Source organism: Microcaecilia unicolor, chromosome 1 (genome assembly GCF_901765095.1).
Source record: "Microcaecilia unicolor chromosome 1, aMicUni1.1, whole genome shotgun sequence".
Lineage (NCBI taxonomy): Eukaryota > Metazoa > Chordata > Amphibia > Gymnophiona > Siphonopidae > Microcaecilia > Microcaecilia unicolor.
The window spans coordinates 210,536,398-210,554,279 of NC_044031.1; the positions used below are offsets into that span (position 1 = coordinate 210,536,398).

The 17,882-nt window shown below is 40.1% G+C and overlaps 1 protein-coding gene across 1 annotated transcript in view; it reads right to left on the reverse strand.

The window, feature by feature from the left end:
• The window catches only part of POU6F2 (POU class 6 homeobox 2), a 768,824-nt gene that overhangs the window by 607,058 nt on the left and 143,884 nt on the right, over nucleotides 1-17,882 (reverse strand). Inside the window, exon 2 of the mRNA XM_030190008.1 lies at nucleotides 8,816-8,987. Within this exon, the coding sequence (XP_030045868.1) occupies nucleotides 8,816-8,987 (172 nt within the window). The remainder of the gene's footprint in view (nucleotides 1-8,815; nucleotides 8,988-17,882) is intronic.

A 17,882-nucleotide genomic window follows, 5' to 3' on the forward strand; every position in this document is an offset into this window, starting at 1 on the left:
TGTGTAATAAGTACCTCCTTTCAAAATAGCCAGGAGTTTAAGTCCAAACCTTAGCATAGACAAACAAATTCTTTAAAACAACAACAAAAAATCATTAAAACAGAGAAACTGATCTAGTCACCCTGAGTGCCACAGATGGTTTTAAAAACCAGGTTACTGAGCGACACTTGCTATATCTGATATAACCAGACCTTGTCAGGTACTTGTGACCCGGATTGGCCACTGTTGGAAACAGGATACAGGGCTTGATGGGCTTCAGTCTGTCCCAGTATGGCAACACTTATGTACTATGTAACCATGAAATGTATATTTAGTTCCTTCCTCCTTCAGAAGAATATCAAGGTTAAAAAAATACAAGGAGGAAAATCATTAAAGATTTGACAGCATTCTAGAAATTGTAGTTCAAAAATTCTATCACGCTAGAATTTTTCTTCACTAGCATTGGTCAATTAAAATTTCTGCTCAGAAGGTGCAAAGAACAGTAAACAAGTGGGCAAATAATATAAAGATTCCAATTGACTGATGTGTGATGTGAACTTCTTCACCCTGCCCCAAAAATGACCTCAAGTGGTGGAAGATCTTTAGATTTCCTCTCTTTTTGTATTAGAAATGGCTGCTTTTGTGAACTGAAATCCAGCCAGTTCCTTGTCAGATTTCAAAGCAGCAGTACAAGCTAGATAATTAGACCCAGCAACTGTCATGTCTTCTTTTCATCTTATTTCTAAATCACCATATTTTTTTTTGTGTGTGTGTGTGTCCCACTTTCTATTATTTCTTTCAATTGGGCTCATTTTCTAAATGAAAGGCAAGCACCTTCTCTTCCCTTCTCCGAATCCACTTCCCCTTCAACAAGATGATCTATTTTACACTTTACGTGTAGAAACCTGATGTGGACATGGGGTTCTGATAAGAATGGGCACAGCGGAAGCCCAATTTACAGTACACTGAAATTAAGAGGCGCTTTCAAAAAGCTTTTAATCACATAAATCCCTTCAAAAATCAAACAAAATCCCAAATGAAAAACGTGGGACCATTAAATTCTCAAAAAAAAAAACCTTTTACTACTACAACTGTGTTAAAAAGCACATGGCGAAATCTGAGAGTGAGCATTTTCTCGACAAGAAAGGATGCCCAGAAAAGGAAATTTGAGATATTCTGATCAAGCACTCTTTTCTGTCTCTTGTGAACGAGTGGTACTAGTCTGAAGTCTCTGAATATTCAATTAACCTTCTCTGGACTCATGCTTTACTGAGCTCAAATCTTTATTCACTTTTTGTAGCCTAATTTTCCATAGAAAACTACTACTACTACTTATCATTTCTAAAGCGCTACTAGACATACGTAGCGCTGTACACTTGAACAGAAGGCTAACAAGTTTACTCTCTCACTGTGTATGTCTGTGTTTCCCTGTCCCTCTAATAACTTTCATATTTTGGAGCCTGTTTACTAAAATGCAGTAAATGTTTGTACTTATCGTACCTTAAGTGCAAAGCCTGTGTAGTGTGGTAAATGCAGGATGTGTGGCCAGCATCTGCTCTGCATTTACTGAATAGGGCAGATATTTACTAGGCCCCAGCACTGCCCCATATCATAATTTAAATTTTAAAAAAAATAGCCAGAAATTCCCCCCCCCCCCATCTGATTCCAGCCCCCAAATCAAACTCTCCCTCATCAACCCTCCCCACCACAAATCAGTCCAACCCTCCAAGATCAATACCTCCCCATTCAATGTTCCCAAAGTCAAGGGTCAACCTCAAACCCGCCTCTGATCAAACCCCCCTCCTCCAATCAAAGCCCCTCTCCCTAAAGCAAAGTTCCTCCTCTATCCAATGGCTTCCCATAGGGATCATGTCCTGACCCTCCCCTTATTCCCTTAACCCCTCCCCTATCACTTACTAAAGCAATTCCTTGTAGTTAGGTATACAGGGCAGAAGCAGACCCCTTCCACTGTTGCCCCATCAGAGTCCTGGTACAAAATGGTGTCTCTGGGCAGTAGAAGTCTTGCCATACTTTTGCTAGAGTCAATATGTCATATAAGGACCAATTGTCTTTTACTCAGAGGAGGGGTCGCTTTTCTCTAGAGTGGGCCTTTGTTTTGAGGGGGTTCTTTAAGGAGGAGGCTCTTGACTTGGGAGAATTAGATTGGAGGATTGGATAGGGTACTGATCTTGAAGGGGTAGCCTGTACAAGGGGGGGGGGGGATTTCATCTGGGGTCAGCCATTGTTCTGGAGATTTAGGTTGATTATTTTTTAGGGCCACCTGCCATGTTACCTGAGCATTAAGTGCAATCGTGATATGAGCAGTTATGAAATGAAGGATGTGGTAATATCCTGTGCACTAGCTCAGTACAGGCCACGCCCCATCTCCACCCTTGACCTACCTGATCCTACCCCTTTGGTACAGATCCACACTAACAGCTATGCTAGTTGCTTAGTGTAGCTTAATAAACATCCCCCCTTGATTTTGTTTACTTGTTTAATTTTTAGTTGTGGTACAATGTTTTGTGAATGCCTATCCTGTTCTATTGCTACAGATTGTTTACAGTCTTATCATGATTATGGTGGTTCTTCTCTGTTTTCTTTGAATGATTTTAGATTTGTAAACTGCTTAGACCCATTTTTTGGAAATTTGGCAGGGTATCAAATTTGTAATAAATGTAAATAAAAACATTTTCAAGATATGTCAGGAGGATCTGAGGACTCTGACAGGAATGAATTTTTGGAGCCATGTATATCTGTAAACTACAAATACATGCATTTATGTACCCCCGGGAAAGCTGCTCCATCATTTCTAGATCAATTTTTTTTAATCTACTACAATTTTACTTTAAAATAAAATTCAGATACATTTAACTAGAGCATGATAAAGAAACTGAAGAAATAAGTTAATAAATGATACACATGTGTGTGGGTGTATTTCTTTATAACTCATCCCCTCTTTCAGAGGTTTTCAACTCAGTCCTCAGGACATACCCAGCCAGTCTGGATTTTCAGGATATCCCCACTGAATTCAATGGAGATATCCTGAAAACCCTGACTGGCTTGGATGTGCCCCGAGGATTGGGTTGAAAACCTCTGCCCTGTTTATTAAAGTCATTCCTATTGAAGTCACCTATCAATTGTTAATATTACATTTGGATGTATTGAGGTATTAATAGCATAGGACTGAAGTGAGAAATGCAGCATTAAACATATGACTAGGGCAGATTTGAAGAGCTGCAGGAACTAAGGGAAATCAGCCTGTATGAGTGCCTCTTCTCCATGGTATTATCCTCTTCAACATCCTTCCTTTAGTATGATTCGCCTCCTCTTCCCTCTGTCCAGAAAGGGAAATCCAGCAGAGCTACTTACTTATCTCTGTCCCTCCTCTGAAGTTTGAACCATGCAGGGCCCCTTAATCTTACAAGATTTGCCAGCCCTGAGCAGTTCAAGCTTCAGAGGAAGGGGGGGGGGGGGGGGGGCTCCTGTCCTGCTAGAAGAAATGTGAGTAGGACAAACCTCAAAGTACTTCCCACAGCACAAGGCTCACAGTGGTCATCCTGTTTCCCCTCTGCATATAACAGTTTAAACCTGTTTAAAAAGCAATGTTAGCTAAACTTCTTCACACAGTAACTTGCTCGTTTCTTTCATATATTTATTATGAATTCTCCTTTATGTCTCTAATATTTTTATTTATTTATTTGCTGCATTTGTAGCCCACATTTTCCCACATATTTGCAGGCTCAATGTGGCTTACATTATATAGCAATGGCATCACCATTAACAGAGTAAGAGGTTCAGCATATTGTTACAATTAATGTACAAGAATAACAGGTAGGTAGGGTAAATAAAATGATAATACATAACATACAAGTGAGAGTAGGAAAAAATGTAATGTTCAATAATGATAATATGATAAAATAATCAAATCAGAAGGGATCAATATTGGTTGGTTCTGGTATAGATTAGGAAACAAGTCATTAAGGAGGATTCTTTTTGTAAGTCTCTTTGAACAGGTACATCTTCAGTAACTTCTAGATTATGTGAACCCATTTTAAGATGTTTTATTTCCTTTCAATAAAGTGACTGCTGCTTCTGTTTTCCTGTTTGTTTATCACCTTCCCTGATGCCACATTTTATCTGTTCGTAGCTGTATTCATCAGTACAATTGGGCTCTGATAACAAACAGCACAGCAGCACTCTGAGATACTTAGATTTATAAGGGTGGCAGGAACTAAGTTAGGAGACGCTTTCAAAAAGTATAAGCACTAGTAAACCCTTAGGGGAAAAAAGCCACACAATCAGAGAAAATACGAGCTAATAGGGACTATAGTTCAATTTCTCTCCAACTGAATTATCTACATTTTATTTCTCTTTTTGCTCTTTGTTTTGGCGAACATCATATCATCCAGCTGTTAGAAACAGTATGAAACGTATTGTTAAACAGAACTTTGACGAGGAGATCAGGAATACCCTGTTTGACTTAGATTAGTCATCACGGAAGTTATTAAAACCCTAAGCATTTCAAAACATCAAGCACAAATTTATAGTCCCAGTGATGAACTGCAAATAAATACACTTGGAAGGAAAGATTCTGCGGCTGTCTTTTCCTGCTTTTGGTTACACCTGAATTGTTTAGAAATCTGCAGAAGTACATTAGAGAAATATATCAGACAGTTAACATCCGGATGCCATCAGATGGCATATAATAACCACCAACTAGTCTTTCCTTGAAAGAATAAAAATACTAAACTAAAGCTTCAGGTATAAAACAGAAAATGGAATTAATTAAGGAAAATCAAATGTGAAGTCCCATTTCTATATTGTAAAAGGACAGAAGAGGGTACACAAAAATGTAAGAACTACTCATTGGAAATTTTTAGAATAATGATCAATTTTGATTGTTATTAAATAAAAATCAAATAAAAACTGAATATATGGTGATACTTTTTTTTTTATTGACGCACTATACTTTTGATTATCTTTTGGATATTAAAACCTCCTTCCTTGGGTGAGATCAACCATTAACCTTTAAAGTGGCAACCACCCTACTTTTTCTCCACGTTTAAATGTTTAACTATAGTTTTGTGTTACGTGCATGTGATGCTTTAGACAAAAATGCTTTACAAACACATTTTCATGCTTATCGTTATTAATGCTTGCCATTATCGGACAATATTCCAAGAGGTAAACCAAGTATCATCTGCTTGAGTGGAATGATGACATAAAGTAAAGCAGACTTGGGTAGCTGGATTTGACAAGTACATGCTTTTTCTCCTCTGGATTACCAGAAATTCTAATCAACCAGATATTTTTAAAAAGACTTGTTAGTTGTTAAGGTGTTGCATGCATGCTAACTTCTGGAAGAAACATGCTAGAATAAAGGGGTGGGAGGGCATCTGTAGTTATTTCTCAGTAAAAATACACATGCCGTTGGTTGTATTCATATTGTTAGTCTAAAAGAATCTGGTAAAACTGTCTCTCTAAGCAAACATAAACTTTTTATTTTTGTCTTCATTTGGTATGTGTGCATCTCCAAAATTTCAAAACTCAAACGCCTTAATGTTGCAAAAGAAATATTAGCAGGCACGATAACAGCAAGGAAAGGACAAATCATAAGAAGCTTTCTCCTTTTTATTTTTTGCAGCGATTGGAGACAGGACAACCACCCCCGAGAATCAGAACTCATCATTAGCAAGATCTTAACCAAGCGTGCTCTCCAGATGACATTATCCCTTTACTTCAGCAGAATGTGCATTCAAACTTCAAGGTAAGTGCAGCTCTATCCAACCCACCAATGTCTTACTTTCTTGGCACTTACTCTAATATCGGTGTTAAGCCATGATCTATTACACTTCCTCTGAGGTTAGCATGAGCAAATAGTGCACTGCTCTTGCCCTACCTGCTCTGTACTAAGCACCAGCTGAGGCTTGATGTGTAAGGAGTATGCCACCATCAACTATGCAACATATTAAGACTACAGGAATAGTGACAAAGAAGTAAAAGGTGTGATTTTTAGTACTTGGATAACACTCCACTATTGCATTCAGGATTTTTAAATAGTGGTACCAGCAATACATTTGTTGTAGATAATTCATTTAGATCCCCCATTTTTTTACATTTCAATTATAAATCTACATAGCACTCTGAAAGATTCTCCTGCTTATACATTCCCACCACTTTGAATCTCATCCAATGAGAGCACTATTACGTTGACCCATTTGATCTCCTTTCAGGTTTATCACAGTGCAAATGATGTATGAACAGAACACAAAAATCTAGAGTAGACCTATGCAAAATCATTATTGTAATGGATAGTGAGTGGGGCTGGGAAGGGGTTATTACCGTAGTGAAAAGTGTCTACGTTCCATTCTCCCCTACCCCCCAATAATAAAACCGCAAGACACAAACCATAATAAGGCCAGGAAAAGCAGCAAAGGAACAAAACTTTTCTACAGACAATTGAAATTTTGCACATTCACATATTACTGCATTTTATATAATTCATTGAGATTGCTACTGTTAGATGCTAGATAAACTGGTAAATGAGAATCTATGATCTTTAGTATCTCCTGCAGTTTTTGTATTTTTTTCTCTCTCTCTCTTTTACATTCACACCATCACTGCTGATTATTCCATCTTGGGTTATTCAAAGCATTCCTAGTTCGTTCTCCCCTCTGTAACTTCTAAGACAAACAACAGATTATTATTAACATGATCTATTTATGATCTGTCATGAAGAAGGAAAGTGCATTCTCTAAATACACCATATATCTGTTGACTGTTCTTGTGGAAAACAATCAACCCTCAAAGAGTAAGCATAATGTAAAGACTTTATCACAGACAGTAGAGATTAAAACTCGAAGAAAAAATGTCCAGATCAAATCAGCTGAATGCTAAATAAAAACCTGCCAACAGTTTGAATTTCGTGCACAGGGGAAGACCATCAGCAGGACAGAACAAGTCACAGACTTTCACTAGCATGAAATGGACTGAAACAAGGGCACTTGAACAAACAACACATCGTAAAGGAGAGTTTTGCTTCTCCCAAAACACCGCCAACCGAGAGGAAAGAGGGAATTTAAACTGCATCTCCGTTTTTTTCTAGGAAGTGGGTTATTCCTGAAAGTGAACTCTAAGTTTACTGATTTTGACCATGTTCACTTTTTCCCTACAGGAGAACAGGGATGGGCAGCTTGAAAATTTTCGTTTCATTTTTTTCCCCCTTTTCATTTGAAAACAAATGTCATTAATGCACACTTTTCTTAAAAAGGTGTGTTACATGCACACAGTGTGCACTTTTTCCCAATTGTGCATTCAAGCGCAAACCATCACGCAATGCACTATCAGGAAAAAGTTCACAGTATGTGGATACAGCACACACTCAAGTGCACTCTGTGTGCATTCTTAGCAGTGAATGACATTTGTTTCAAATGACAGGGGTGAACACAAGGTACAATTATCTCTGAAGTTACAAAATCTGGAACATTATAATTATCTGTTCTCAAGAACAGAGCCAGCCATGCGGGTTCAAATCCTCAGTCATGTCACTTGCATCTGTCAGCACCCACTTGGGTTTTACTTATTGTTTGTGTTTTTTTTTTACATTTGTACCCTGCACTTTCCCACTCATGGCAGGCTCAATGCAGCTTACATGGGGCAATGGAGGGTTAAATGACTTGCCCAGAGTCACAAGGAGCTGCCTGTGCTTGAAGTGGGAATCAAACTCAGTTCCTCAGGACCAAAGTCCACCACCCTAACCACTAGGCCACTCCTCCACTTCTTTTCAAAGTATAGTTTCTAAATTCAAACAAGTTTCTATGCTGTAAAAAAAGAAACAGAAAAGTGATGCACAGGTTGGGGCGAGAGCACAGACAGTAGAGAGAAACATGGTTTAGAGCACTACTTCCAACAGAGTGCATATGGATATGTAAGGGGCACCTATCACTCAAACTCCCGCCTTAGCAGCCTTGCTCTTTTCCCTTATTGGAGATCACAGTTGTCAGAGGAAGCATGCAGGATGCCACTCATATCAATGGCAGATAGCTGACTTAAAGCAGTGGCATTTTGGCAAATGGGGGGCTTTTTTGTTCGTTTGTTTTTAAATGCCTTTCTGGCATGTTGTAGGGCTGAGACAAGTGACTACTTATGTTCTCATCATGATAAATATTAGTAACTTTGAGGAGCTTTTCAAAATTTTTTTCTACTTCAGAAGCGACTGGGGATGGCACTATGTCCCCAAGAAGATGCTTCTCCTTATATCTACCCATGGAATATAGCATTAGTTTGAGCCCAAGAACATATTTTCACTCTTAAAACAAGCACATCCCTTTTAGAATATTGTTTTATTTAGGGGGGAACAAAATGTTGATTCCAGCACTGTCCTTTGAAACCTTTGATTCCATGCCTGTGACAACCTCATAATAAACCGAAATGCTGGAGTCGATTTTGGTTTGTGAATACTTATAGTCATGTCTCACCTACAGATCAAACTTTGTTGGGGGGGGAGGGGGATGCACCCAAGAAGTCTTCAATGTACATGCAATAGCATCCTCCCCCCCCCCCCCCCATGACCACAGCTGCTTCCCTTGCCCTTGAAAATAAAAGTCCAGCAGTTGTGAGTAAGCCTTCCTTCCAAAACGACAACATTAAGACTGCACACCTGCAGGCTAAAGTCCCAAGTACTGCAGAGCAGAGAACACTTTACGGTGAAACTGAGTACACAAAAGAAAACAAGAGCGATCGAGAGAGACAGACAGACAGAGACAAGGTGGAGGAGTGCTCCTCTGGCCCAACATGGTAGTCCCCAAAAATCAAAACAGCTAGTCAGACTTACCGAAGAGCTTGCTGGGAGTGTCCTCGCTGTCATTTGATTCCACAGGCACAAGCAGGGGCTCATTCACCTCATTGTCTGAAGTAGCTGCCTTGTCCTCACCTCTGGACTCTGCGTTCATTTCACACCGCAGCGACAGCAGGGGCTTACTGACTTGTCCAGCTATCATTGGATCCTAGGATGGGGATGGGGGTGGGAGGAAGGAGGGGTAAAAAAAATAAGAATGAGGGGGGGAGGAAAGTGGTAGCTTTTGGTATACGTACACTGTCTTTCACTTCACTCCCTCGCTCTCTCTCTCCCTTCCTCTTATCTCTGGCTGCTCCTGCTGTTACTGCTGGCTGCAGTCAAGTGAAGAGCTATTACAGATCCAATGAGTTTTCCATTACTCCCCACCCTATTAAAGCCCAACTGGCATGTGAGAGATTCAGGAGTCTGCTGGAGGAAGGGGAAAAAAAAAACTTTCTTTGAAAGCAACATAACCAACACAGCTTTAATTGTGGGATGCGCTTTGCGTGTATGTTTTTTTTTTTTTTAACGCCTCGCTCTGTCCTTAATGCAGTAAGGAAACAAAAAAAAGCTGTGAGTGAACTCCAACTGTACAGAAAAAGAGTACCCCCTGTGAACAGTCTACAGCTATTTCAAGAACAATGTCTGCTTCTAGAGTGCTACCCAAAGACAGAAGGCATGTCGTTGTTGTCCTGTTGTTGTTTTAAGCAAACTACAAATCAACATAAAACAGTTTCTACAAAGACTGAACAGAAGGACTCGTGTCAGTTTCCAGCAGTGAAACTAAGACACGAACACATGCTAAGGATACTAGGCAATAAATATTTATAGAGGTTTCTTTCCCAAATAAGATCGGTGAAGATACTTACAACTGCTGTGATTCTCCCCGGGATGGGGAAAGGGGCATTACACGTCCAAAGCTTATAGAGGCATCTTGATACGTTGGATCTGTTTATCTTTGTCTCAGTCAGAAGGACATTTTGGGGTCAAAGTGTCATGCCCAGAACACCCCATAACTCCACATACCCAGCCAAAGATACACCCTTATGAGTACAGAACTCAAGTGAGAGCCCCACCACCATAAAAAATAAATAAATACAAAATAAAACATGCAGCTATTTATTTTCAGAGTTCACGCCTAAATGCTTTCTAAGCAGAGAACAGGTGACCAGCCCGCAAGCAGGTTGGCTAGTTGCTCCCTGTGTCCCATTACCACATTGGTCGATGCTTGCCTATGGGGTTTTTAATGTATTCATGTCTGAAAAGTGAATTTTGATATGACACATGATAATCTATGAAAATGTTAATCAATACAAATAGTTTAAGCTGTCATGAAATGCACTTCTGTAGTCAATACTTATATTGCTGCAAACAATGTCACTGTCACTGGGGCTTAATTTGAACAGCACTTAAATATTGGCCCCTTTGCATCAATGCATTCCTCTTCAAATACTGCAGGTAAACACATTTTTCCCCTATTTAAGGCTGAAGCACTCAGACCGCATTTAGCCAAGCTGAATCCTCCCTTTTGAATACCTTGATAGGTCCACTGGAGGGCAAAATTAATACTTAATTGAATCTCACAGTCATCAAAATAATCAATACTTTTTTATTATTTATTCTTTACAGTCTGTTGACTGCTTCAACCCTCAGAGGGAATGGTGGAAAGGATTCATGGCTCTGAAACACTGTCATTTAACAAGGTAATTTTCAGCAGGGCATTAGGGGTTGTGAAACATATAATAAAACAAAAATGGTGGCTTATAATAGGAAAAAAGAAAAGAATTATATTTCTGCCATCTAACAAAACAGGATAAATAAAAAAAAAAAGCAAGTACTGGGAGAGAGAAAAGGGAAAAAAGCAAGAGAGAGAGAGGTGATGGTGCTATTGGCGGGTGATGGGGGGGGGTGGAAAGCTGGCTTTTGAAGGGTTTTATCATATCAAGAGCAGAGCTGAGCTTTCATAATGCTGGCATTTCTCATTTTGACAATCCTAAACAAGTGGAAAGGATGAGATCGCAGATATCATCTTTCATCACATTCCCCAGCTTAAGAATCAACATGACAGCTCTTCTCCCCATTACACTGTTAATTACTAAATAAAAATACTGCTCCATGTCAGTGTTAGATTAGCAGCACAATCATTACTACCATTTTTTGTTTGTCTGTTTTTGTATTATTAACCCAACAAACAGCTAAATATATATATTTATTTAGATTTTGCTCACACCTTTTTCAGTAGTAGCTCAAGGTGAGTTACATTCAGGTTCTTAATTTCTTTCCTGAGAAGTTAAGTATTAGCTATTGCTGGGTTAAAAAATTAATACAGATTTTATCATCACGATCATACCTAAATCTTCACCACCCCAGCTGCAAAGGACTCAAGTATAAATCAATCCACAGATCCAACTTCTCCTATATAAACACGCAACTATGGAACACATTACCAAAAGCCATAAAGACAACACACGACCACCTCAACTTCCGGAAATCACTAAAGACCGACCTGTTTGAGAAGGCATACCTTACTGATCCAACTTAAGTGCTTGGACTCAGCAACACAACGAAACCATAACCTGCAATGAACATTATATAACTCTTCTTCTCTCGATTCTATTATGGGTCTGTAATACATACATCTCATTCTCTACCACATCACTCTGTTTGTTTCATCACCGGAGGCAGCTTACGCCTCATGGTGCTATGTAAGCCACATTATTATTATTATTATTTGTTGCATTTGTATCCCACCTTATCCCACCTCTTTGCAGGCTCAAAGTGGCTTACAATACATCATGAGTAGTGGAAGAATATTGTAAATAAACATTTAGTATTACAAAGTCTTGGTCAGCATGATGATAATTAAACAAAGTTATAATATACAAGCAGATATAGTGAAACAGTTCTAAACAGATGGGCGAGTTGTGCATATTCAAGTTGGTTGATCTTTGTGGTATGTTTTATTAAAGAGATGGGTCTTCAGTAATATGCGGAAGTTCGTTCTTTCGTAGATCGATTTTAAGCTGCGTGGCAGTGCGTTCCATAACTGTGTGCTCAGGTAGCTAAAGTTTGACGCATGCATTATTTTGTATTTCATTCCTTTGCAGCTGGGGAAGTGCAGATCAAGGAATGTGCGGGATGATCTTCTGGCATTCCTAGGTGGTAAGTCTATCAGGTCTGACATCTAAGGTGGTGCGTCTCCATGAATAATTTTGTGAACTAGTGAGCATACTTTGAACATGATGCGTTCCTTAAGTGGGAGCCAGTGTAATTTTTCTCATAAGGGCTTGGCGCTTTCAAATTTTGGTTTGCCAAATATGAGTCTAGCTGCAATGTTCTGGGCTGTTTGGAGTTTCTTTATTATTTGTTCTTTGCAGCCGGCATATAGTGCGTTGCAATAGTCTAGATGACTGAGCACCATTGATTGTACCAGGTTGCGGAAAACACTCCTTGGGAAGAAAGGTCTTATTCTTTTTAATTTCCACATTGAGTGGAACATTGAGCCTGAAACTCTTTTAATACAACTTGAAGAGGAGAAACCAATCTGGCTGCTCATGGTTTACAAAGAAGGGATCCTCAGGAGCTTAGCGGAGATTGGATGGCAGAGGCGGGGCTGGTGGTTGGGAGGCGGGGTTAGTGCTGGGCAGACTTATATGGTCTGTGCCATGAAAAAGACAGATACAAATCAAGGTAAGGTATACACAAAAAGTAGCACATATGAGTTATCTTGTTGGGCAGACTGGATGGACCATGCAGGTCTTTTTCTGTCATCATCTACTATGTTACTATGTTACCTCATAACAACACATTATCTGTGCAAGAACTCCTAGACCTGATTACTCAAGTGACCCTGAATTACCCTAGGCTGGTGATCGTGGGAGACTTCAATCTACACATGAAAACCCCAGTTACCACCACAGCTGCCTTCTTGGACACGATGACAGCACTAGGATTTACACAGTTGATCAATTCTCCAACCCACGAAAAGGGTCACATACTAGACTTGGTATTCTACAAAGGGGTGGCTATCCCAGAATTCTGGGATAACAGTATTGAAATAACACCCCTATCATGGTCAGACCATTTTCTAATTAAATTTATTTATTTATTTTTTATTTATTTATTTATTTATTGCATTTGTACCCCGCATTTTCCCACCTATTTGCAGGCTCAATGTGGCTTATATAGTACCGTCAAGGCATTTGCCCAGTCGGTTGATAACAGATACAAGGTTGTGTAGTGATCGAATGAGTTATAAGTGGAGGGTCGCAAGGGGTGAAGATTGCGTGTTGTCCAGTATGATTATAGTCATGCTGAGTTGCTGGGTGAAGAGGTTTACGTGGGGTCATTGGGGTAGGCCATTTTGAAGAGGTTGGTTTTTAGTGATTTTCTGAAGTTCAGGTGGTCGTGCTTTGTTCTCACAGCTTTTGGGAGGCCATTCCATAGTTTTGCGCTATGTAGGAGAAGCCAGATGCGTAAGTTGTTTTGTATTTCAGTCCTTTGCAATTTGGGTAGTGTAGGTTTAGGTAGGATCTTGACGATTTGACTTTGTTTCTTATTGGCAGATCTATAAGGTCTGTCATGTATCCTGGGACTACGCCATATATGATTTTGTGGACTAAGGTTTTGTGGACTAAATTCCCCATAAGTGGCCACCTAAAATAAATGGCACCTCCCAGAGTTTGGAAGGAGATCAGAGACAAAAAAAAGCTGACCGCTGAGAATTTCCTTGAGGCCTTGGACTATCCACATGTGGATGAAAAGAAAACAGTGTCAGAACAAGTTGACATCTGGAATACACACTTAGCCAAGACCTTAGAGAAAACAGCACCACTAAAAAAGGTCTTATGCCCCACTCACAAACGCTGACCTTGGTTTTCTCCAGAACTTCGGATCCTTAAACGCGAAGGATGAAAACTGGAAAGGAGATGGCGCAAATCTCACCTGGATGAAGACAGACTAAACTGTAGGAAGCACATGGCAAAGTACCGCCAAGCATTAACAGCAACCAAAAAACAGTATTTCTTACAATGCATTGCAGAGGGCTGCCAATTCAACCAAGCAGTTGTTCAGTATAGTAAACAGCCTACTGCAGCCCCCACAACAGAACCCGCCTGCCCAGTCTAAACTGAATTGCAAAGATTTTGCTGCATACTTTGCCAACAAAATTAAGTCTCTGCCAGGATTCATTGGCAATCTCACCCAGTCCCCAACCAGTCAACCAGGGGTGCACAAACTCGCCCTCTCGTGACAGAGATGGATGGGACACTTTTAACCCAATGACAGAGGAGAGCCTTGACAAAATCTTAAGAGACCTTTGACCAACTACCTGCTCCCTCGATCCCAGCCCATCAAAAATAGTGCAGCAGGCTCCTCTCTTTCTAATGGGCAGCTACCAACAACATTAAAAAGGGCAGTGGTCCACCCTCTGCTGAAGAAAAACAACCTTGATCAGGGCAAACTTGGAAATTACAGGCCAGTATCAAACATCCCATTTCTAGGGAAACTCATAGAACAAACAGTCTGTGTTCAACTTAATCACTGGTTAGAAAAGAGAAACTGGCTAGATCCATGCCAATCTGGATTCAGACGTGGTTATGGTACATAAACGGTCCTTGTATCCCTACTAGATGATCTTCACAGAAACTGAGACAAGGGATTCGCCTCAATGTTAGTATTGCTTGATTTCTCTGCAGCTTTTGACATCGTGGATCATGATATCATGCTAGCACGACTGACAGAAACAGGTATCAATGGAACAGTACTTGCTTGGTTCAGACCCTACCTATCAGACAGGCAACAATCCATAATGTTTAGCTGCAACTCATCACCACCATGGACACTGACTTGCGGGGTACCACAAGGATCAATACTGTCACCTATTCTGTTCAATATCTACCTCAAACCACTAGCTGAGCTGATTCGGTCAATGGACTCTCAGTTCTACATCTATGCGGATGATGTGCAGCTAATCATACCCATTGAACCTGACTTACCTACAGCCTTGAATAAACTGATTACCTGTCTAACATCAATTCAAGAATGGGCTAAACACAACAAACTTAGCCTGTATCCAAGTAAAACTGAACTTCTCTGGGTCCCTAACACAAGTGGATTCATACCTGACATCTTAAGTGGAGAGGTGTGGTAGCCGTGATAGTCCACTCTTAAAGGTTATCAATAGAAATCAAACAAAATAAAACATGGAAAAGAAAATAAGATGATACCTTTTTTATTGGACATAATTTAATACATTTCTTGATTAGCTTTCGAAGGTTGCCCTTCTTCGTCAGATCGGAAATAAGCAAATGTGGTAGCAGATAGTATATATAAGTGAAACATCCAAGCATTACTTTGACAGTCTGACAGGGTGGGAGGGTGGGGGTGGGTAGGAGGTATGCAAGGGGACATCAAAGCATTTCATTGATAGTCTAACAGGATGGGTGTGGGTAGGTGTGAGGAGGGTGATAAACAGAGAAATAAAACTTTATGGTTTATAATGGGCTAGAAAACCCAGGTCCTTGTTAAGTCCTGTCTGTTGGGTGTCAAAATATTCAATCATCCTGACTTCAAAGGTCTTACGTTCCTGTATTGTTTTAAAGTTACCTTTAAGGATTCTTACTATGAAATCACTGGTACAGTGTTCTGGTCTGGTAAAGTGCTGCCCCACAGGGGTAGGAACCCGGCTGGCACCAGCATTCTTCATATTATGTCTATGCAGATTAAATCTTGTTTTAAGCATCTGGCCTGTTTCTCCAATATAGTAACATAGTAGATGACGGCAGAAAAAGACCTGCACGGGCCATCCAGTCTGCCCAACAAGATAAACTCATTTGTGTATACCTTACCTTGATTTGTACCTGTCTTTTTCAGGGCACAGACCGTATAAGTCTGCCCAGCACTATCCCCTCCTCCCAACCACCAGCCCCGCCTCCCACCACCGGCTCTGGCACAGACCGTATAAGTCTGCCCACCACTATCCTCGCCTCCCAACCACCAACCCCTCTTCCCCCCACCGGCTCTGCCACCCAATTTCGGCTAAGCTCCTGAGGATCCATTTCTTCTGCACAGGATTCCTTTATGTATATCTCACGCATGTTTGAATTCCATTACCATTTTCATCTCCATCACCTCCCGCGGGAGAGCATTCCAAGCATCCACCACTCTCTCTGTGAAAAAATACTTCCTGACATCTTTTTTGAGTCTGCCCCCCTTCAATCTCATTTCATGTCCTCTCGTTTTACCGCCTTCCCATCTCTGGAAAAGATTTGTTTGCGGATTAATACCTTTCAAATATTTGAACGTCTATATCATATCACCCCTGTTCCTCCTTTCCTCCAGGGTATACATGTTCAGGTCAGCAAGTCTCTCCTCATACGTCTTGGAACGCAAATCCCATATAGCATCCTTAGTTACATTTTTTACACTGAATGATATATACCACATTGGAAGATGAGCATGTGAAAGATTCCTTTATGTTGAATATTTTTCCTTTGTGAATGACTGTGGGGTCCTGTGAAATGTTTTGGCATAGCTTGCAGCTGGATATATTACAGGGAAATGTGCCCTTCTCTTCTTTTTCAGTCTATGTTGGGAGTTTCACTTATATATACTATCTGCTACCACATTTGCTTATTTCCGATCTGACGAAGAAGGGCAACCTTCGAAAGCTAATCAAGAAATGTATTAAGTTATGTCCAATAAAAAAGGTATCATCTTATTTTCTTTTCCATGTTTTATTTTGTTTGATTTCTATTGATATACCTGACATCAAAATTCCTTTTGGGAAGTATGAAGTACCCCTCAAATCACAAGTCAGAAACCTTGGAATACAGTTAGATTCAACACTTACTCTGATTCCCCAAATCCAAGCAACCTTCAAGAGCTGCTTCTACTATTTGTGACAGCTACACTGCCTCTCTCCTTACATCGAGAAGGTAAATCTTATCCCAATTGTACATGCCATGATAACTTCAAGACTGGATTAGTGCAATGCACTATACAATGGTCTGACTACAAAGGGCCTGCACCAGCTCCAAGTTAATTCAGAATGCAGCAGCAAGACTCATAGAAGGTTGCAAGCGACGTGACCATATCATACCATTTTTGCAAAAACTTCATTGGCTACCAGTACAATACAGGGCTAAATTTAAAACTCTATGTCTGATCTTCAAGGCCCTGAAAGGAAATGGCCCCAAGTACCTGAAAAATAGGATGATCCTCCACACATCGCCAAGGACACTAAGGTCCTCCCAAGGACTTTCACTAACCACACCCTCTCCAAAAGACATTACACAATGTGATACCCGCAAGCGAGCCTTTTCCAGAGTAGCCCCCACACTCTGGAATGTACTGCCTGAAAGGCTGCTCTTCATACAAGACTATCTCTACTTCAGGAAGCAGGTGAAAGCTTGGCTCTTCAACCAGGCCTTTACTGGAAGAAGTAACTAACTCGCTAGTCTCACTCACACACACAAGGAGTACTCAGGCTGCATATACTGCAGCAGGACATATTTATCCACTCCTACTCTAGCTGAGATAACATTTAACCATTTCTCTGACCTTATGTGCAACTTTATTTAAATCAATCACCTTACTTTCTAACTCTTCCTACTTTCTTACCCTTCTATATGTTTGCTTTACCCTTTGCTATCACCTATAATGTTCTATTACGTATTGTGTTGACATTGTAAATAGTATACCATGCCATACTTTGTATTGTTTTTGAATATTTTTACTACTGTAATTGTCTATTGCTCATGCTTGATCTATTCTTACTGTACACCATCTTACTACTACTACTACTACTATTTAGCATTTCTATAGCGCTACAAGGCGTACGCAGCGCTGCACAAACATAGAAGAAAGACAGTCCCTGCTCAAAGAGCTTACAATCTAATAGATGAATTCCTTCAAAAAGGCAGTAAAAAAATCCTAATAAATATTATATATGTGCAACTGAATTATTGTAATATTGTTGTCTGGTCAAATCACTTGTATATTTGGTGACAATCAGCATGTGATTACTTTGGCTGAAAAGAGAAAGACCCTTAAGGGCTCTTGT